Consider the following 21,912-nt stretch of genomic DNA (forward strand, 5'->3'; position numbering starts at 1 on the left):
TACCCTTTCAGTCTGATTTGTCTTATGTATCCCAAGTTTCACCTCACGTAAAAACTACTAGCTTACAAAATCAGACATAAAACCACAAAAGTGTCACAGCACACTAGATCTGAAACATTGCTGACTTTCTCATTTTTAACATATTGTACTTACATTTCAATGGATAGTACATAGAACAGTAGAAACAAGTCATTGTCTGCATGAAATGTTAGTTTGTACTGCCTTCACTAGTGCTTCTTATGTAGCCTGTTGTAAAACTTGGCAAATATCTAGATGAATTGATGTACCCCCTGGAAGACCTCTGCCTACCCTGGCTGAGAACCACTGCTCTCATAAATCCTACCAGATTTACAGGATGGGAGTTAAAGGCCAGCCTAGCAGCACCAGGGAGGTTACAGTTTTCCCTCTCTGCTCGGCCAGCCACCTCCCTCTCGTGGAGACAAGGGAGAATGCAGAAGACTCACCAAGAAGCCTGAAGATTAAATGGAGCTCTTCTTTCACAGTGGAGCCTGGGAACATGGGCCGTCCTGTGACCATTTCATAGTGTATGCAGCCCACACCCCTAAAGGAGCAGCAGAGACATTGGAATTAGAGATGGGAAAGCCGTCCTAGTCTGTCCCTGCCCTGTGTCCAGTGTAGCCTGGTTCCTTCCAGTTTCAGCCTTTGGATGGTGCTGCCACCAGTTCCCTTGGAAGAGACATGAGTACCCAGAGCTACCACACTATTATTACTGCTAACTATGCACACAGCACCACACGTGTTCAGATAAGACCCGGCCCCTGCTCCAAAGAGCGTATGCCCTCTGAGATGCAGGACCCGGCACAGAAACCGAAGCAGGCAGCAGCCCAGTGTTATTGCTGAACATTATTTAACTGGACAGCAGAGTGCCCGGTGCTGTACAGACACATGGAGGACAATGAACTCCCCTGCCCCGGAGAGCTTGGAATCTTAGAACTCCCCTGCGTGCAGATGCCGGCTCACCACATATCGATGGGCGTGGAGTACACAGTCGACCCCAGCAGGACATCAGGGGGCCGATACCACAGAGTGACCACCTCATTGGAATATGTTTTCGTGGGGATTGATTTGGCTCTGGCTAGACCTGGAGATGAAAGGGATGTTAGCAAGACGACTCCTGTTGTGTTTTGGGGCAGCAGTGCGCTCATCCCAGGGAGCTGCACAGCCAGGTTTGCAAAAGAATTCAGCTCCCATCTAGGCACCTAAATGCAGCAGGCAAGACTTGGAGCTGCCCATCTGACAATCTGGCCCACTGCATTTAGGTGCTTAAATGGGAGCTGTTAGGTGCTGAAGCTGTGTTCTCAGAGGAGTTCTGCCCCCCTGCATTCCCAGACCAAGCCTGGCCCCTAGCCTGTATGCCTCAGAGGACAGGCACCAAGTTGAAACCTAACTAAGTGAGCAGGCAGTTTCCATACAGAGGTGACTAAAGCACCAGCTTGAAAAGTGCAAGCAAGTTTGTGTCTGGGGCTGCCCCTGCCCCATACTGCTCTGCAGTTCTAGGGATTGCATAACCGCTGTTGTTTGCACAGCCTGAACCTGGCCCAACCCAGGCCAGTGCTGTTCTCTCCCTGCCCTACTCACCGAAGTCAGCCAGCTTTAGCTCTCCCCTTTCGTTGATGAGCAGGTTCTGCGGTTTAAGGTCTCGATGCAGGATCTTGCTCTTGTGGCAGTAGGACAGGCCACGGAGCAGCTGGAACAGGAAAATCTTGCGGGGAGGGGAGCAGAAGGGGTGAGAGCAGAGGGAAAGCAGGGTTTGACATGTTGTTCAGCTCAGAGCAGGGACAAGCAGAGCCTGCAATGGGCTTGGGACCCTTCAGGGTGGATGTAAATATGAGCTGTACCAGTAACGATCACTAGCCGTAACGGGGAATAAAAATTGCAGCGCACAGCTCTGGGCTGATTTCAGACTTTGTACAGGTGCCACCCCTGGATGGAGCAATGTGCAAAGCCAGCACTGCCGCATCTCCAGCCCGGAGCACAAGAATAAGGGCCAGATTCACACCCATGCTAAGGCCCCTTTACACCAATGTGGCAGCGTACAGAGGCCTTAACATGGCTGCAGATTACACTGACTTCTAAATTACATTCATGTCCCCTGTAAGGCCCCTCGACACAGCCAGGGCCTCTTTACACAGTCTGGCCTTCAGTGTGTCAATGCAAATCCGACCCGACGAATACATCTCCACTGCGGGGCTGTGAGTCTCAGGGCCTGGCTCGACAGACTCAGACATGAGCTAAAAGTAGCGACGGAGCTGTTCCGGCTCAGCCTGGGGCTCGACCTCTCCCCTCCTCCGGCTTCGGAGCCCACGCTCCAGCCTGAGCCAGAACCGATACCTGGCTGCTTTTAATGCTGTAGCAGAAGCCCCGTGAACCCAAGTCTACACACCCAAGCTCTGAGATTTATGGCCTTGGCTTTTTTTTTTTTTTTTTTTGGCAGCATAGCATGAGATCCTCTCTCTTTCTTACTCATTGGCAGAGCTTGCAAAGGCCGGGCGCTCCACTGGATGAAAAGCACTCGGTAAGAGCTGGCTATAATTATTATGATCATTATTATTGATGGTATTTTTGTGTTTGTCTGGAACTTCCCTCTGCCACATGCAACCAATTCCAAGCGTTCAGGGAATGTTCTAGGCATCCAGGGGCAGAACCTTACCGATTTTAGGGAAAACCAGAAGGGGGGAAATGTGGGATGCACAACATCCCGGACATCTGTTTAGCGCAGCCACAGCTTCAAGCACCTCTGCAACTGTTTACAGATTAAATAACTGAATTGATGGCCCCTCCTATTGCTGTCCAGCATAACAATAGCCCTGCTCATCCTCCCAAGACAGTCTAACATGCTGACATCCTGAATAACTTCCCTCCCAGACAAAATTCAATGGTGGTGAGGAACGGAGAAGGGGAGGCCCACATCTTTCCTGGTGGGAGGAGGGAAACCAGGGGGCCTGATATGGTGGGGGATACACAGAGCCCTGAGGTGGGGAGGTGGGAATGTGAGGAAGGGGAGCAGACAGAGTCCATAACATGGGTGGGGGGAAGAATGGGGAACTCTGGTATGGTGGAGGGGACACGAGGGGCACATAAAACTCCTGGAGGGGGGAAATGAAGGAGTAGTTGCAGGGAGGCCCTGAAATAGAGGGACTGGAGGGATGCAAGGAGCTCTTGGGGTGTGCAGTCAGCTCGGTCTCCAGAAGTTATGAAGTGTGCCCTCCCTCCCCTCAGTGTAGCTGCATTCAGTCCTTAATGAAGTCAGTTTCCTCATTTGCCACCAGACTAACACCAAACACCCCAGTCTGCTAGGAGCTGGACAAGGGGTGGAGTCTCTGTCTCGGGAACTTTCTAAAAACCATTGACAAGGTCCTGCAATAAGATGCTAGGAAGGAAATGAAATCGCCCTCGGATGAACGGTAATACAGACAACTAGTAAAACTATTGATTAATGGTTGAGGAAAGGGGGTGAACAGGGTTTATAGATGACACCAACTTATTCAGGTTAGTCCAGGCCAGAGAAAATGGTGAGGAACTTCAGAGGCGTCTAACAGTGCTAAGTGAATAGGCAGTGCGATGGCAGATTAATTCACTGTTGAGAAGTACATGATAATGCACACTGGATCGGATAATCTGAATAATCTGAGTGTGAATGTCTGAGTCCCCAACGACTGCAATGCAACTTGCGTCAGTTCCCTGGGTCTTCAACATGGCCTCCATAGAGCATCCCCTGAGAGTTTGTAAACTCCTTCTGCAAGACCCCTTAGCGGTCTCATACCTTCACGTTGTGCATATTCATCAGGTTCCCACAGTTATCCAGATATTGCTTTAGGTCACTGTCCTGCAACGACAAGCACATCCTGAAGGAACCTTCTAAGTGACCATGAATAACCATGCGCCTAGCAAGTTACTGACAACACATGGCGATGGTCAAGCTGAGCCTGGTGAGTGAGGTTTAACAAGGGCTGGGTGGCTAAATCCCACAGATAATTTTAACACACCCTGAGATCTTTTTCACAGATTTACAGAGGTTATGGTCAGAAAGAACCATTACGATCATCCCAAACCCTCCACCAAGTGGCTAGGGGGAATGGGTGGAGATGGAGGGCTAGGAAAACTTTGCCTCCCTCATTTCAAACACACGTGAACAGGCTTGATACAGCAATCTCTGGGTGAAATTCTATGGCCCACGTTATACAGGAGCTCAGAGCAGACAATTGTTATTAGAAGTGAAGAAATATTTTGTTAATTAAAAAAAACTGAGTGAAATCTCTGACTGCACATATTGAAGAGACCAGGCCTATCTATCAAATGTTAATATTGTGTGGGTGTTGTAATGATGCTCACTCTGCAATGTGGTAACTCCCTGGTACACAGAGCGATCTGATGTTTATATTCCTGCATAATGTCTCTTTAAACAAAATCTCATGGTTGTACTGTTGATTGTTTTGTATCTGATATTTACATGGCAAGGATTTATAAACCTGTCAATACTTCTAAATAAAAAAATAGTAACATAAAAAAATCAGGGAAATAGCTGATGAAATTACTGTGAAATGTTCCCTTTTTTAACTTATTACAAAGCGGGTCAGGGAATTCTCAAAATCTGGAAATTTTCAGAATTTTGAAAAACATGTTGTTCCCCATGATTCTCTCTGCTTTTTTTTTTCTTTTGTTGCAAACAGCAGTTCTCATCATTCCATGAACCATTCCCGTGTCTGGAAGGAGCCCCCACCCCTTCCTCAGCAGCAGAAAAGCTAGATGTCCAGACTGCCCCAGCACAAGACCAAGTGCCCAGGCAAGCAGCCCATGGACTTACCAGGTACTCAAAGACAAGGGTGAGGGAGCGCGCCGTGTGGATGAAATCATGGAGGGTCACAATGTTTGCATGTTTCAGGTTCTTCAGCAGGGAAACTGCAAGGCAAGAAGAAGGCAGCGTTAGCCAAGAGGGCCCATTGGCGGCATGCTTTGTCATGAGGGGTGGCAACCTCCCCAGGCAGGGCTGATTGGTCCTAATATCTGGTCCTCATGGACCAGGTCAGTGTTTTGCAGATGGAAGAGTCAGTCCTTCAGGACTGAGTGGGTTTGGATTGGCTGGCTGGCTGAGCTGCCCATCCAGCCCTAAGGGAAGTCTGATTCGCTACTAACTTTCTATTGCAGGCAGCATCCTCCTTTTCTCACAGTCATGGGGGCTCTCCGGAAGTGGCTGGCATGTCCCAGCAGCTCCTGACCTAGGTGGAGAGGTCAGGGGGCTCTGCGCGCTGTCCTTGCTTGCAGGCATTGCCCCTGCAGCTCCCATTGGCTGCAGTTCCCGACCAATGGGAGCTGCGGAGTGGGAGCTCATGGCAGGGGCAATGCGTGGAGCCCCCTGGCATTCCCTCCCACTAGGAGCTGCAGGGACACATGGAGTTGGGTAGGGAGCCTGCCAGCCCTGCCAACCCTCTCTGCCCCAGCACCAGCAGGGTGAGACTGCCTGGCCCCCATTCCCAGCACCAGCAGGGGTCCTGGACCACACGCTGCCACCCGGACCACCCCCAGCACCCGCGATGCCCCCGGACCACCCCACAGACCACCCGCAGCCCCTTTGCTCAATATTTAGTCAGGGGTATATATTACAAGTTATGGACAGGTCACAGGTCATGAATTTTTGTTTCCTGCTCATGACCTGTCCAGGACTTTTACTAAAAACACCTGTGACTAAAACGTAGCCTTGACTATGGGTTCATTTGAATCACAGAAATGTCAGGTTGGAAGGGATCTTGAGAAGGCATCAAGTCTAGCCCCATGTGCTGAGGCAGCACCATCTGGTAAGCGGATATAAATTGCTACCATTTATACTCACGAGTCCCAGAGGTGTGGTCCATCCCTGTGTGTGATGCCTTTTAGCACAAAAAGCATCTACTGCCCCTTACCCTCCCTTATAGCTGTGCAGGGTGCTCCTTCTTCATGCTCCAGACGGATCTCCTTCAGAGCGACCAGGTTACCAGTTAGCTTGCTGCGCCCCTTGAAGACAGTGGCATAGGTGCCCTGTGGGAAAGGGACAGAGAAATGCAGCTCATGAACTCACACTTGGATGGCATGCAGCAGGGCTGCTAAGGGGAGCAGGGATCCGACACCCTGCATGTACCACAAACTAATGTCCATGGGAGCCTGTTATCTCTGGATGGAAGAGATTGAAAAACAAGGGCAGGATAATTTTACAACCACTAGTGACATTGGTAGAAATGCAACTGTGCACACTGGCTAAATCCCTCTCCAGTGGCTGGTTAATGTAGAACGTAATAACCCACTACTGCTACCATCTAATGGAGTTGCTCTTTTAACTCAAGTGGGAGAGACCTATGCTGTCGGTCCCGGCTGACGAAAGGTGGTTGGGACTGTTATATACAGTAAGATATTCATAGGACTAAATATCATACTTCAGTAACCCAGTGGATCAGGTGGCAATTTTCCCTCCTGTAAATACAGTATACCTTGCACAATTTAACACCTTTTGTAAACCCAGAGTTTTGGGAGGGGAGTCTATGTTTTGGGCTTAAACCTTGAAGGCCAGATTTTTCAAGGCTGGAGCTCAGAAGGCACCCTCTTAATTTGTCAGCATGGAAAATACAATCCTGCATTTAGAGTAGCCATCTAAGCAGCCATATAACCTTTTGCCTGTATAATCAAGGGCTTTGTGGGTGCATCTTAGGCATTCTTTGAAAATGGCCCTTTAAAGAGTTTAGTTTGAGAGGGTGGGAATGATCTATTGGTGCAAGAACAAGCCTGGGTAGCATGAACATCTGAGTTCTACACCGATTCCCTCTGTAGCCTTAGGCACATCACTTAACCTCTCTGCCACTGTGAAATGAGAGCAACACTTAACTACCCAAGAAAGGGGGGGGAGGGGTTGTACAGAGTTTTTGTAAATTGCTTTGAAGATAAAAAGCCTGATCCAAAGCCCCTGAAAGTCAACTTCAAGATTCCTGTCAGCTTCAGTGTTCTTTCGATTGGGCCCAAAAGAACTCTGCAAGTGCTACATTTGAATATTTCTTGTTACTTTTAACTAACACTGGGCCAGGACCAAACTCCCATATGCTGAGGAAGTTTGGCTCTGGGTCAGTCCTTTGCAGCTTGGGCTCTGTTCTTAACTTCATCTACAATCTTGAGTTGATTTCACATTCTCCTTACCTCCCCCAGTTTTTCCAATTTAACATAGGTTTCCAGCTTCCCAAATCCGATGTCCGACTGCAAAGAAAAGGGAAGAACATCAGCAGGAAACATCCTTCCCTAGGAAAGATTAGCCCTGCGGCTGAAGGTCACGTCAAGGAGGCTGGGCAGTATGAGCTTTGGGGAGAGATAAATCAAGGCAGATAGCAGTTCTAGATACACAAGGTTTATTGCTATCTGCAGGGGAGAGCAGCCAGGCAGCCAATCAATCATAGGGAAACCACAACTGACTGGTTGCTTAAAGGAAACAAACGATACCTGCTTTCTCCTTCCATGGAACTATGACGCAAGCTATTAACTTCATCACTGCGCTAAGTGTCTTCTTCTGCAATATGACTGTGGCTTGAAATATTGCCTTCCACTGCTCCTATCGCTACGATTCCATTATCATTCTGTCCATCTATCCCTTCCTCACCCGTCAGCCTGGTATTTGAGCAGTTACGTCTGAATTTAAACATGAGCTTTTTTTTTTTTTTAAAATGCAATGATGCCGCTTTCATCAAAGTCACCTGGGATCACATCAAGTAGGCAGCCCCTTCCTTGTGCAAAAAATCAATTCCCACATAATGCTGATCTTCAGTAGAATGCAATTCCTTGATCCCAGGTGCTTTTCAAACCAACCAGGAAAGAGACATTTCCTGTTTGCAATGGTCACTCTTTCAAGTTATACTGAGAGACACACTATCATGGACACAACCATGGCAAGGGTAGTCTTGCGGTTAAGGCACTGGACGGAGACTTGGGAGATCTGGGTTGAGTTCCTACCACAGACTCTCTGTGTGACTGTCAGCAAGTCTGTTAACCTCTCTGTGCTTCAGTTTCCCAATGGGAAATGACACCGCCTTTGTCTATTTAGATTTTAAATATTTTGGGGCACGGACTATCTCTGAGGCCTGGTCTACATTATAACATTAAGTTGACCTAACTACATTCTCAGGGCTGTGAAAAATTTCGCTCCCCATGCAATGTGGTTAAGCCAATCTAAGCCCCAGTGTACATACTGCTAGGTCGACGAAAGGATCCCATGGATAGATGTTCCTCTGATGTAACTACTATGTCTCTCTCACACACCTGGTATGTGTTTACGTACAGGACAGTCACAAACACAACTCTTATCTCAGGGAAGTTCAGTGGGTTTCCACTTTTTGATATGTACCATAATAATCACTACAACACGTGACATATACATCTCTCCATCAGTAGGCGGTGCTAGAGAGACAGCTGTCAGTCGACAGGGGGTTTTGGAACAGTGCAGTCACCGTCCATGGAGCAGAGAAATAGTTTGTCATAGTCTCTCAGAATAAAGAACATCATGGTCGTCTGATTGGAGTTGGACAGGAAAATGGTGTGTGAATTTTAAACCGGTGGCAAGTCCTGGAGACTATTTATCTATGGGCTGCAGCAGGGACACAATCCCCCTTACAAGTGGGATCCGGGAGGAACCAACCTACTACAGAATGGAGGTCAGTCTCTCTGGCCTCTCTGCCATTTTCCCTGCGTTTTCTTCCCCGCATTTTCCAATCAGCATGCATCCCATCCACTCATTTCACACAAGCCACCAAAACGCAAAGGAGGGAAACTTACAGTCCAGCTGCTGACATGAGATGGATTTGAACTAGCGACTTGTGAGGTCAATGGTGTCTGTAGCTTCACTACCACTCCCCTGAACAATCTGCCTCCCACAGGAGCAGCGACATCAGTCTATTTTGCACAGTTGGTGGAGCTAATACCGTGACTGTTGGAATGTGAGGGAGGCTGGACATGATCTGACAGCCTATGAACAGCACACCGCCACGTGGAGAGTTTTACAGAAACACTCATTATTCATTGACAGGATTATTAATATTTATGGCACACTCACTTCACCCAGGTATATGTTATTCAATAGACACAAGAGACTGCACAAGTAGGTGTGTGCTGTCAGTACATCAGCTTACACCATTCTTCCCACTTGGGGTTAGATATCTGTCCAAGGCTTGCCAAGGCCTTGGACCCTGTGACTGGGCAACACAGAGTGTTTCTGGTGCCTAGGAAGCATGCTGGCATATTTGTAAATAAGGCGCCGTGTTGTAGTCATTGTGTTTGCTAATGCTGTGCTATACAGAAAATGAAATTCCGAAATTAATACCAAGACTAATTCATTATTTTCCAGCGTTCGCATTTTAACGAGGAGCGGCGGCCGCCAGCAGGTGCTTCTTAAATGCCACGTGGTTTTCAGTCCCCATCCTTTCAAAGAATCAAACCTTAGTGTGGGCATGTGGGAGTGCACAAATGTGATAGGCAGGCATGGGGCGTTACACGGCTGGGTGTGGGCACATGTGGCACAGGGGATTTGCACCCATAGCAGTATGCATGCAGACAGGTGGGGATTTGCACTGCACATGGGATTTGCACACATAGGTGCGAGCATGTGCATGGTGAGGATTGACACAAGTGTAGGCATGAGTGTGTGATGGTTTACACTTGTGGTTGTGTGCAATAGCGATTTACTTGCATCAGTGTGTACATGTGGGCAAGCAGAGATGTGCACGTGTGGGAACGTGGGTGGATCATTCACATGGGAATTTGCACATGAGTGCATGAGGATTTAAACACACAGAAGTGAGCAGTGGGATACGTGCATAGTGTGGTGGGCCTGACACAATTCGCCCCAAACCCAGACCCCCTGAGCTGTGGGACTCACGAGAGAAGCCCGTCGAGACATCCTGCTGAAGGTCTTGGGGAACTCTGGATTGTCCATCTGTAGCTTCTGCAGGAAGTCCGGGGGCAGACGAATGTCCACAGGCAGGGAGAGCCGCTTGCTGACATCCTGCAGACAGGGCCAGCATGGAGTTAGTGTCTAAAGAACCTGACACAGCTGAGAATCTTAAACAGACATTCAGGGAGCAGTGCCTGACAGCCACTCACCTCAGCCTACATACTCCCCATGCCTCCCACCCCACATCCTAGACAATTGCCTCCCACCTATGAGAACCACAGGAGCTCCTCCTCCATTCACCTCCTCCTCACCCCACCACAGATGCAGCCCCACCCAGTACTTGCCTCCATGGAGAAGCGGCGCTGGTTGTTCCTTCGGTAGCGCACAGCTGTTGCGGACTGGCCTTCCACCTCCGAGGGGGAAATGGAGGTTGGCTCTGCCCGGAAACCCCTGCCCAGGTGGCCCAGCCGCAGGTGCCCTTGTGCCAGGTCTGATAAGCGAGGAAGCAGAGACTGAGTGGATAGACTGGACGGCACCCAAAGGCCACTATTAATCAATACATGGGACAATCACATTCCACTGTTGAGTCTGAATACAGAATGGGGAGCGAGGTGACTCCTGGACACTGATCCCTGCCCTAACACCAACCCCCTCTGTGGCCTTGGGCAAGTCCCTTCACCTTTCTGCAGCTCAGGTTTCCCTTCCGAAACACTGGGCCAACACTGCTACTTCCCCAGGGGAGCCTGCAGTAGCTAATGTGTGTTTGCAAAGTGAATAGAAGTGCTAAGGATTTCTACTAACTATAGCACCTCTGCTGTTATGACTGAGGTGGTGCCTAGGGGCCCCAGTCAGGGAGCAGGGCTTCACTGTGCTAGGCACTGTATACACGTGGATTGAAAAAACTGTTCCCTGCCCCACAGAGCTTGCAGGCTCAGGGGCAGGCTGTGATAGCCTTTCAGTATTAATTGCTAGTGCTTTACTCCTATTGTACAGATGAGGAGAACTGAAGCCCTGGGAGATGAAGTGACTTGCCCGAGGTCCTGCAACAGGCCACTGGCAGAGATAGGAATAGAACTGTGGTCTCCTGAATCCCAGTCCAGTGCTTTATGCGGGAGGCATCACTACTTAGCACCCTACCCTACATGGAGCACCACCTGCTTCAACGAGGTCTACTCTTCACCACGAGCAAGGCTTTCTCTGGTGCTGAGCAGCTTCAGCTCATGTCATAAGCAGTATTGTCATCATTATTCACTCCCAGGGACCTGAACGATTCTGAGCAAAGGGCCTAAGGGATTAAAGGGGGGCAGACAGAGCATCCTTTACTGCACAATAAAACCAGCAGACTCCAGAGGAAGGTACGAGTTCCCCCACCCCAGCCCATTACATCTGAGCAGATTACGTAACCCTGGGAAATGGTTCTAAAACACAGCAGCCCTCTTGAAGGCTGAAGAGATTCTGAATAATAACTCTTCTCTTAGGATTACAAGTCTGAAGCAACATCAAGTCCCAGGCGCCATGAAAGGAGCAGGAAATCAGAACAAAATAAGCCACAAAGCTCCCTCAGGACTCCAGTTTTAGGCTTGCACTTAATTCCTCCTTGGTCTGTAATTAACATCTGGTTGCTAGGAAGCTCTGGAGCGCAGGGACCCAGACCCTGGCTCAGTAAACATTTAACGAGTTCAACACAGGTCACCCGAATCCCTGTGAGATGGATTCTCCAAATTCGCAGGGGCATTATTTCCAAGAGAACCATTCAAAACAAGGCCTCTGCTAATTAGATGTTTCTAAATGAAGTTTGGCTATTTAAAGAGGAGTCAAAACCGTCCTGCGAGGATTAGTGGAAGAAATTTGACTCCCTTACAAAAGACTTTCAGCAGACACATGACAATGTCTTCAGGCCCTTCCACCGTGAGGGCATGGAAACAACACAAGGCAACTGCCTTTGGCACAGACAGCCTTTCACACACGCCAGTCATTGATACAGAACTCCGCTCGCTAAGGAAACAGAGAGAGGGAGAAGAGAGGGGAAGAAAGGTCTGCACATTAGGTGACAGAGCTGATAGGACAGTCGGACAGAGAGATACCAGGGTTCTATTCCCTGCTCCGCCTTTGACCTGCTGTGTGACCAATTCCCTCTCTGGGCCTCTGCATCCCCCCTACGCTTTGTTTACTTGGAGTCTACTGTCTTTGGGGCAGGGGCTGTCTCTCACTACGTGCATGTACAGCCCCTAACATAATGGGTCCCTGACCTCAGTTTGGGTCCCTAGGTGCTACTGTCAGACAATTAACAATAGTAACTTCTCACCAGCGTGAGTAATGGGTGCACAAGCCAGCCACAGGGACTTTCACCTTTAGCAAGAAAGAGCTGCAAGTAAGCTTGGCATTTTAACAGATCAAGAGGAACAAAGAGGCCAGAAATGGGGAAACTGCTGTTCAGGCGTAAATGCCCTCCTCACAGACACAGCTTCCTTTCTGACCCAGTTCTTTAACTCCTCCAGCAGCCGCGCAGCCCAGCCCAAGCTCTCTAGCAATTTAAGGATCCATTTCTTTCAGCCCAGGAAAATATTACAGCCCACAGCCTGTGACATGGACCCATGCCCCCCGGCTGGAAAAAGCTAGTGAAGAACAACTGTGCCCACTACTAATGGAAACAGTCAGGGTCTCCTTCAGAGACACACACCTCCCAAACCCCTTGAAAAATGCTATAGTTGGCCCAATCCTCAAGAAGCCATCACACAACCCTGAAGATCTCTCCAACTACCCTCCTGTCGCCCACCTCCCGTTCCTAGGCAAAATAACTGAGCAAGTAATAATCATCAAACTCCAGCAGCATGAAACGTCAGTCATGAACCTACACGTCTCCCCATCAGAAGCCAGGGCACAGCAGAGACAGTTCTGGTGGCACTAGAAGACAACCTTCTTGTGCTCAGGGACCATGGAGGTAAGATCCCCATGCTCACAATGCTGGACCTCTCTGCAGCCTTTGACACAGTGGAACACAAGATACTGCTAACCTGTCTACGTGACATGGCAGGAACAATGATGCCAACTGTTCTTTGGCAGCAGAACTCAGAGAGTGACTGCTGCCACCAGAGACTTCACTACTGCTACTGATTTTACCTGGCAGGTGCCCAGATACTACAGGCACGGGTGGCAGCATAAAACCAATTAAACAGATCCATCGATCAACCTCCTTAACAACATTTCCCTGGGTCCAGATGCACTGCCTTGGCCACTGTTAAAGCCTTTGTGGATGGAGCTTAGTTACATCACTCTGGAATAGGCTCAAGGGTTGGTTTCAACAACAGCTTTAAAAAAAAAAAAAAGACCGTGTCCCAAGCTCACTCTGCTTTCTTGGGGTTTTCCTTTATTCTTAAGAACAAAGCAAATCCCTCAACCCAAGCTTCCTCCTGAGTTTAGCCCTTCCTCTGTTTTTTTCTCTGCAGGGCCTCTGTCCCTTCCCTAGTTCTCTCTGCTTTATGAGAGAGACACTCCAAGGTTTTTGTATTCCTCGGTTGAAGCTAGTAGGACCCATCTGGTCTGGCTGCTAGTGTGAATCAGCAGAAGAGCTCTGCATTTCTATGCAGGGATCTACTGCCCTCTGACCGTTATCCTTAAGAGCCATTAGTGAATTTCACACCAGGGTTCAAATTCCAAACACCCTCCTGCTGAGATCTGAGGTTTCGGCCTGGGCTTACTATTAATACTGATTATTATTACACTGCAATTTACCCTCTGCACAGGATAAACTGTTGATGCTACAAACACCAGGGTCAGTGCTGTGGGGGGAGGGATGAAGGGGCCATGGCCATTAAGAGCACAGAGCACTACAGCATTAAGAAAATGCTATACATCAAGAGCAGGCACTGGCAAGCTGCTTCCTTCCCTAGGAGCTCCACTGGCTGTTTGCAGCATGAGTCAGAGAGGCATCTCATGACCTGCCATGGTGTATCGGCCACAAGATCCCTCCCCTGTCAGCCCGGGGAACTAGGAGTGTCCGGAAAGTGTACTGCCATACAAAGATGCCCTAATTCCCCTTAATATCTTCTTGCTGCTGCCACTGCTACTGGGGGCTGCATGTCACCACAGAGGCCCTCTAGCATGGTGCCAAGTGGAACTAAATCACAAACGTTTCTGCAGGAGCCTGGGGTTCCACCAAACCACTCCATGTGTCTCCACAGGCTGAAGGCAGCTAGCTGCTCCAGGCTGAGAGCCCTTTGCAGGGAGAGTGTCTTGTCAACAGAGACCATTGGAAAGCACTTGCTTGGCAAGCATTTTGTAATGCAGATGGAACAGGTCCACAACCACTATGCTACTGTAGCGTAAGGAGACTGTGGGCTTTCTCTCTTTCTGTTGTGCTGCATAGCAGGGAAGCTTCACCTGCCAAGGAGTTCTCTGTACCAAGGGATATGGTAAATTGTCCATCGCTTACAGTTTACATTGAGATTGAATGCCTTGTTTAAAGAGATGCCCCACATCAACCACAAGTTACTGGTCTAGATGCAGGAATTACCATGTGAAATTCTCTGGCCTGTGTTACATAGGAGGTCAGGCTAGATAATCAGAACAGTCCCTTCTGTCCTTAACATCTAGCAATCTGTAGTTCACAGAAACAAGAGCTGGGGCCAAACCCAATGGGCTCTATCTAAACCCCCTCCCCCGATCTGAATGTGTGGCTTGCTCCTAGCACTAGAATGGGCCAAACTAACACCCCAAATCCAAACGACCAGACATTAGAAGTTAAGATCCAGATTCAGGTTTCATTCTGACCATAGCCAAAGTTTGAAGGAACGGGGGGAATTCAGATCTGGGGTTCTAGTTCAGGACCCTCTGTATTAAACCTACTAACTGCTGAATCCACTGGGGATGTGACACTCGAAGTAAGAGTGCCCACCCATACATAATAACTCAGCAAGAGAAGGCTAAATGTCAGCAGGGGAGTTCCTGACCAAAATACACTCAGCTCAGCTGCCCAGGGCACGTCCCTCGGCCATCCTCCTGCTGAGACACCATTAGCCGAGAGCTGCACAGAAACAGCCCTCTGCTATTGCTAATGCGGCTTTCACTGCATTGACTTCAATCTACTTGGACAGCTCACCGCTGGGCATCAGCAAGAGAGCTACATTCATAGGGCACTGATCAGAGCGGGGCACAGCCAAGGCTGGCTTCACCAGCCCATCTCCCGGATGAGATGCAGCAGATGAACAACCCGAAGAGAGGATGGCTATGGGCAAATGTGGTTCCCTGACACTGTCACTGGTGTAATAAGGGTGCCCAGGGTTCAAGGGATGCTCGGCTCTTGTCTGGCCTCTATCTATGGGAAGGATTCCTAATCAGAACCCACCATGAGGTGTGGAAGCACCTGAAGCGGTGCTGATTAGCATAAGTATACTCAGGGGGATGAAGGTACCAAGAGACCCTTCCTCCCAAGTCCACCCAGAGGGACTTGGTTTCCATCTCAGGCCCGTGTCATTGCAAGTGAGGGGGACTGTCCCAGAAGGAAGCAGCCAGATCATTGTTGCATTCAGAATGTAGGGCCAGGATGCTGCCTTAATCCAGCTCTGTTATAGGATCCGCACGAATGCATACCTGGGCAGTGGGCACCTGGCCACAGAGACACCACAGGTCATCAGCCAGGCTTGGGCCTGGGCTCTGAACATCTGGGCCCTACTGTTTCAGCTAAAAGAGAACTGTTTCGGTCAGCAAGTGGCAGATCGCATTTGTCAGGGTACGTCTATACTGCAGTAAAACACCTATGGCTGGCCTGTGTCAGCTGACGCAGGCTCATGGAGCTTGAGCTGCGGGGATATAAAATTGCAGTGTAGACATTTGGGCTCGGGTTTAAGCCCAGAGCTCGGGCTCTAGCCCGACCATCTACACTGCAGTTTTATAGCTCTGCAACTGGAGCCCCACAAGCCTGAGCCAGCTGACATAGGCTAGCCCTGGGTGCTTTACAGAAGTGCAGACATACATTTAGAGTTCCTGGGGCAGTCACTGAGGCAGGGGTGTTGAACATCTGGCTTGCAGGTCAGACCTGACCTGCGCAATGTATTTATGTGGCCTGTGTGACATACTCAGGCTCTCCAGCATCCAGGTAAGTTTCTATCCCCCATGGTAGAGAAGAAAACCTTCCAAATGAGAAGCGAGTGTAAAGTGACACACTGAAATCTGCCTGAATCTGCAGACACCTGATACAATAGCTCTCTGGCGCGTGAGCTGCCCAGTTCCCTATTGATTTCACTCGAGTGACAACTCTAAAGCTCACTACAATGTCAACAGGAACTATTTCCCGGTTGGTCATTCAAGCAGAAGGAATGAGAAAGAAGGTGGGAGGGTGGGAAACTCCTGGGAAGGTGTGAATTGCAGCACGGAAGGACACGGAAAAGGAAGAGCAGAGAAGACTCATAGAGATGGGGAAAAGGGAGAGAAAGAGAGAAAAGAGGATGGGGAAGGAAGAGAACAGACTGCAGGAGCATTAGTCTAAAAGGGAACAGATTTTCTCCTGGGGAGGGCCTGCACGTGATGGCAAAGGACAGTGTCCTTTAAAATGCAGTTACTTCATAAAGGTTGCATTCGCCCCTTGCTCTCTGCGCAAACCTCCCACTGAAATCAGCACAGGATCTGCCACGGATTGAGCCAAGTGTGAAGTCCTGGATCTGAATCTCAGCCCACAGACCCTGCAATGAAGGATGGAATCTGGCCCTCTCCAAATGCCCCTGCGCTAGATGAAGTGGGTCACATGCACGCAGCCACTCCCTAACACCTCCACCCCGAGGTGCCTGTGAAGCATGGAAGCCAACTGCAGGCATAGGGAAAGGGGACGCTCCAACGGGGGCAGCGTTTGCCTGCTGTCCATTTGCGGGCTCGCCACCCTGCCAGGGTGTTGGTTGGAGATGATGTCAGGCTCTGGGTGAGTGAAAGCCAGGGCCAGTTTGATTCCGCTCTGCTTTTCATGTGGATTACAGCGGGCCCCGACATCCGGAGAATAATGAGAATGCCTAGGATATCAAAGCAAATTAAAGCAAGACGGCAGACACTGCAGCTGCCTTAGACGAGTCTCTCTCTCTCTTTTTATAAATACATTTAAACACTGCCTCTGCCAAAACAAGCTTTGATCTCCCAGGGAAAGGGGCCAAAACCCTCCACTGCTTGCTTGAGTTACAACTTTTAATTACCTCGCTAAGTGTGAACTCTCCTCTTAAATCTCCATTAAGCTTGCAAGGCTGAGCCGCACTCAGATCTTGGATCATTCAGCCTCTTTCCACCCGCGATACATTGTTTCTTGGGAGGCAAGGCAAAGCAAAGGCCAGGTTTGCCTCTAATTAATGCCACTGCAAATCAGGAGTGACTCTGGATTTGCAACCAGAATGACAAGGCTTTCAGCCACGCGGGTAGCTGCGCTGTGCTAACCATGATTATGACTTACACCAGTGCGGCATGATTTGTGCCCAGTAAAAACCCGGGCCTGATTCCGTCCTGCTTTATATCTTGTGCTTCCATTTACAATGCAATGTGGGGTAAAGCCTGGTAGCCTGTTACACTCACTGGTGTACCCTACTGCACCAGGTGCAGGACAATGGGGATTCAGGCTCCCAGAGCAAACAAAATCCCACTAAAAGAACAGGAGGACTTGTGGCACCTTAGAGACTAACAAATTTTATTAATAATAAATTTGTTAGTCTCTAAGGTGCCACAAGTCCTCCTGTTCTTTTTGCGGATACAGACTAACACAGCTGCTTCTCTGAAACCTGTCAAAATCCCACTGCGATTAACTCCCAGGGGTAAGTAGCTGGAGAGGGAGAGAGCCACCTAGCCACAGCCCTGTGTATAGCACTAAGCATTTTACAAATGTTAACTCAGCCTCACAACCCCACTGTGCATCAGACACATTGGATAGAGAGGGAAACTGGGACACAGAGAGGTGAAGGGACATGCCCAAGGCACACAAGAAGTCAAGCATCAAAGCTAGGATTGGAAGCAAGGAGTTCCTGGCCACCACTCTGCTCCAGCAAGCGGGCTACACCATGCAGCACATGGATGCACGAACTGTTTCCTAGACTCCTTCCAGCCCCTCACCCCCATTTTCCCTCCCTTCCTTTTTTAACAACAGAAAAATATTTTGCAACTGCACTCTCCTAAGCCGCTGAGGAAGCGGGATTTTCTGCATGAACATTCAGACGTGGGGCCTTTGCAGCTGAGGACTCCTGAGGGTCAGATACAAGCTGGCACCGAGACAGAGAGAAAGGGTGTGTCTCCTCTCTGAATCCTCATCTGAGCCAGAAAGGTATCAGCTTGGCTGCATGGTGGCTTAAGGATGACATGAGTCTACAAGCAGCTGAAGTGTGCAAGGGCCACAGAGAAGGGAATTATTTAAGGTGGTACAAAGGGGTTTAAAGCAGCTGGATCTTTAGACATGCTGAGCGCTCCCAAATCCAATAAAGACCAATGGGAGATGTAGGGGATCAGCAACAAGGTCAACAATAACAGGGAGGAATCTGAGGAAAAAGGGGAAACTGAAGTTGAATAGCAGGAACAGCTTCCAGACAGTGAGATCTACTAGACCGTGCAAGCCCATTGCTTAGGACACTGAATCTAGACTGGACAATGCACAAGGAACACAATGGTGGCAGGTTATCCTATTACTACAGGGTTCTCGCACCTTCCTCTACGGCAGCTGGCGCTGGCGACTGTCAGAGACAGGAGGCTGAGTGGGATGGACTCTAGGAGTGACTGGCATGGCCAGTGCTACGTTCCTATGAACACTGTCGGGCGTGGCGTGCATAACCCGATGGGTCTCTTCCACCTCTGAGTTCCATGACTGGGGGTGCCTGGAATGTCAAAGCCCATGATATGGGAGTGAAGCAGCAACAGCATCATCCAAACTGGACCAAGTGAGGCCTGCTCCAGTTTACACTAGCTGGAATGGTCTCCTAGGGACCATTCTGCTGGATGGGGATGGACAATGTGCACTGCACTCTGGCTTCTGTCATAGCCCCTCCAGCCCCCAGATGGGCCTGATACACCTCCGGTGCCAGGAGGAGTTGGCGTAAAGCTGGCTACACTGGCTGAACACCAGGCAAAGAATCCCCCATGCCAGCCCTTCAGGGCAGCTTGGGGGTCACACCAAGTGACCTTTAAGGGCCCTATGTTGCTTTTCACATCCTTGTTTTTGTTCTCTTCGGCCTTTCCCACAGCTGCTCTAGCAGGGCAGCAACGTTAGAAGCGCTCACACAGCCAGAGCATGGGCGTTTTTAATGGCCATAGGGCCAGGTTTCCCAAAGAGCTCAGGGCCAGACTTCCCAGGACTTAGCACCCACAGCTGGGGCCGGATTTTCCAAACAACTGGGCTCTCATTTAGGCCCCTAAATCAGAGCCAGATTCCCAAGCACTCAGCACCCCCGTCGCTTTCCTTACGATGCTCGTGGCTGGATTTTCACAAGAGCTCAGCATCTAACTCACACCCAATGTGCTGAGTGCTTTTGAAAATCAGGCCCATGTCGCCTAACATTGCCAGTCCAGGCAATAGGGAGGCAAAGTTGTTAGCAGCCTGTCTACACTAGCGCTCCCACTGCTGCAGCAGTGGGGGATCCAGCTGTAAGCCCTAGTCCACTGCAGGCTGCAATACGTGGGTCTCTCTTTAGTTGTTGAGTGAGGTGCCCAGTGATGGTGGTGACCTGCTATAAAGGAGGTCAGAGTAGTTGATCTTGTGGTCCCCTCTGACTTTAAACTCTCTGGGTATGTCTACACTGCAATACAAGCCCTGTGGCGCCAAGTGTCAGAGCTTGGGTCAATTGATAAGTGATATGGCTCGTAATAAAGGAAAACACCAGCGCTGAGATGGTAACACCCCCCCTTTAGGCTGCAACACTCCTTGGTTAAGTGACAGGTTATTGGGGGGCCCCCCCCATCCACCACAGGATTTGCCATTCTACCTCTGCCTCTGAGTCTATCAGTTCCAATAACCTGCTGTCAGCAGCGGCCGAGGCTGGGAAAAATAATTAAACTATCCCCACAGCCAGCTCTACAGCACGATGAAAGGAAAATGATTTCCTGATCCCTGCAATGATTAGCTCTCTCCAAGGTGCATGAAATTTGATTCCCTGCACGTGTTGTCCTTGGGCACACGTTCACCTGAGGAGATGCCAACACACCCTGTTTTCAGGCCTGCCACACAGAACGGGCAGAGAGAGTCCAGCAGGCTCGTTCAGAAATGCGGGCAGCAGGAATATTTAAACTGCACCATACGCGACAGTATCAAAAGGACACACCCGGTAATGGTTGGGCCTGGCAAGCACTGGGGGAAGCTTGGAGGAGTGGCTGAAGCACAAGACCCGACATCAGGATTTCGGGGTTCTGGTCCCAGCTCTGCCACTAACTCACTGCATGACCATAGGCAAGTCCCTGTTCCATTCTGTGCCGTAATTTCTCCATCTGTAGAATCGGGATAATGAGAACGACTTCACAGAAGGCTTAGTGCATCCAGGTTTGTAAAACAGGGCCAGACTGAGGCATTTGCCAATGGTGCAGCTGCATGCAGCCGGCTGTATTAGCGCCCACAAGCTTCACAGTCTCCCCTTAGAGAGATGAACTTGGGGAATGAACCTGGCTCCATTCCCTTCCAGAAAAAAGCAAACCAACCCCTTTCCTGCTGAACCCCAACCTGTAGCAATCATGGCCCCCTCCCTGATCCAAAGACCATTGAAATCTGTAGAAAGGTGTCCTCTGCCATCAGTGGGCTGTGGATCAAGCCCACACAGTGCTAGACAGCCTGGTATATCTGTATGCAGCATTCCCCTGCTGAGCCCGCCCCTGCCAATGCTGGATGGCACAATGCTGTGGGCAGGGAGCTCCGAGCAGCAAGGGGTTTATTAAATGCCATCCACGCAAGGTTGAAGAGACACTTCAGGCAAATGCAGCTGTCAGGCCGCTTAATAAATAACATCCGCAGCTTTCAGGGAAGGAGATTAAGGGCAGCGCAGAGGTGACTTCACAGGCTTGTTTACAATCTGTGAGAAACTTAATCAAGAGATCTCGGGCCAGAAGGAGCAGGCTGTATGGGAGTGAGGGAATGAAGCCGATGGAATGACACAGAACTGGGGACAGTGGAGATGGGCACCATATCTGGGCTGTACCGCATGGGAAGGGCACAGGCTGCAGGGTGAGGAATTTACCAGATACCGTGGGAAGCAAACTGTAGCCTGGTGCCAGGCTCTTCTGCTTCCAACAGGGGGAAGGAAATACAGACAGGGCCTGGTACTGGGGGCTTCTGTTTCCTAGGAGGGCAGAAACACATCCCTGGGTCTGGTACTACATTCTCCTGCCACACAGGGGACACAGACATATCCCTGGACTTGTACTCGGTTCTCCTGCCATGTAGGGGGCAGAGATACCCCCCTGGGCCTGGTTCAGGGATCCTCAAGAAGGTGAAAAGGAGGACTTGTGGCCCTCGGAGACTAACACATTTATTTGAGCATAAGCTTTCGTGAACTACAGCTCACTTCATCGGATGCATGCAGTGGAAAATACAGCGAGGAGATTTATATACACAGAGAACATGAAACAATGGGGGTTACCATACACACTGTAACCAGAGTGATCAGGTAAGGTGAGCTACCCATTGTTTCATGTTCTCTGTGTATATAAAATCTCCCTATTGTATTTTTCACTGAATGCATCCGATGAAATGAGCTGTAGCCCACGAAAGCTAATGCTCAAATAAATTTGTTAGTCTCTAAGGTGCCACAAGTCCTCCTGTTCTTTTTGCGAATACAGACTAACATGGCTGCTACTCTGAAATCTGTCAAGAAGGAGACAGACTCAAGGCCCATGAAAGAGAAACAACTGCGTACTCAGCTCTGCCCTCGCTCCTATTCCATCCAGGTCACCTGGGGAGAGGTACTGACCAGCAGGGGTGGGCAGAACAAGTGGGCTGCTGCAGACCTTGGTTTGAAAAGTGAAGGGGAGGGGGCCAGGCACAAGCAGGGCTGAGGACTCATTAA

The 21,912-nt window shown here is 49.7% G+C and overlaps 1 protein-coding gene across 2 annotated transcripts in view; it reads right to left on the minus strand.

Annotated features, from left to right (window-relative positions):
- Positions 1 to 21,912, minus strand: part of CDK18 (cyclin dependent kinase 18) — a 69,501-nt gene that overhangs the window by 9,211 nt on the left and 38,378 nt on the right. For both annotated transcript variants that reach the window (XM_038379704.2, XM_043500683.1), the window contains exons 3-11: positions 10,258 to 10,403; positions 9,899 to 10,024; positions 7,177 to 7,233; positions 5,919 to 6,033; positions 4,826 to 4,920; positions 3,785 to 3,847; positions 1,600 to 1,723; positions 982 to 1,102; positions 465 to 562 (exon numbers count right to left, since the gene is read on the minus strand). In XM_038379704.2, coding sequence (XP_038235632.1) covers positions 465 to 562; positions 982 to 1,102; positions 1,600 to 1,723; positions 3,785 to 3,847; positions 4,826 to 4,920; positions 5,919 to 6,033; positions 7,177 to 7,233; positions 9,899 to 10,024; positions 10,258 to 10,403 — 945 coding nt within the window. The remainder of the gene's footprint in view (positions 1 to 464; positions 563 to 981; positions 1,103 to 1,599; positions 1,724 to 3,784; positions 3,848 to 4,825; positions 4,921 to 5,918; positions 6,034 to 7,176; positions 7,234 to 9,898; positions 10,025 to 10,257; positions 10,404 to 21,912) is intronic.

This window comes from Dermochelys coriacea, chromosome 21 (genome assembly GCF_009764565.3).
Source record: "Dermochelys coriacea isolate rDerCor1 chromosome 21, rDerCor1.pri.v4, whole genome shotgun sequence".
NCBI classification, from domain to species: domain Eukaryota; kingdom Metazoa; phylum Chordata; order Testudines; family Dermochelyidae; genus Dermochelys; species Dermochelys coriacea.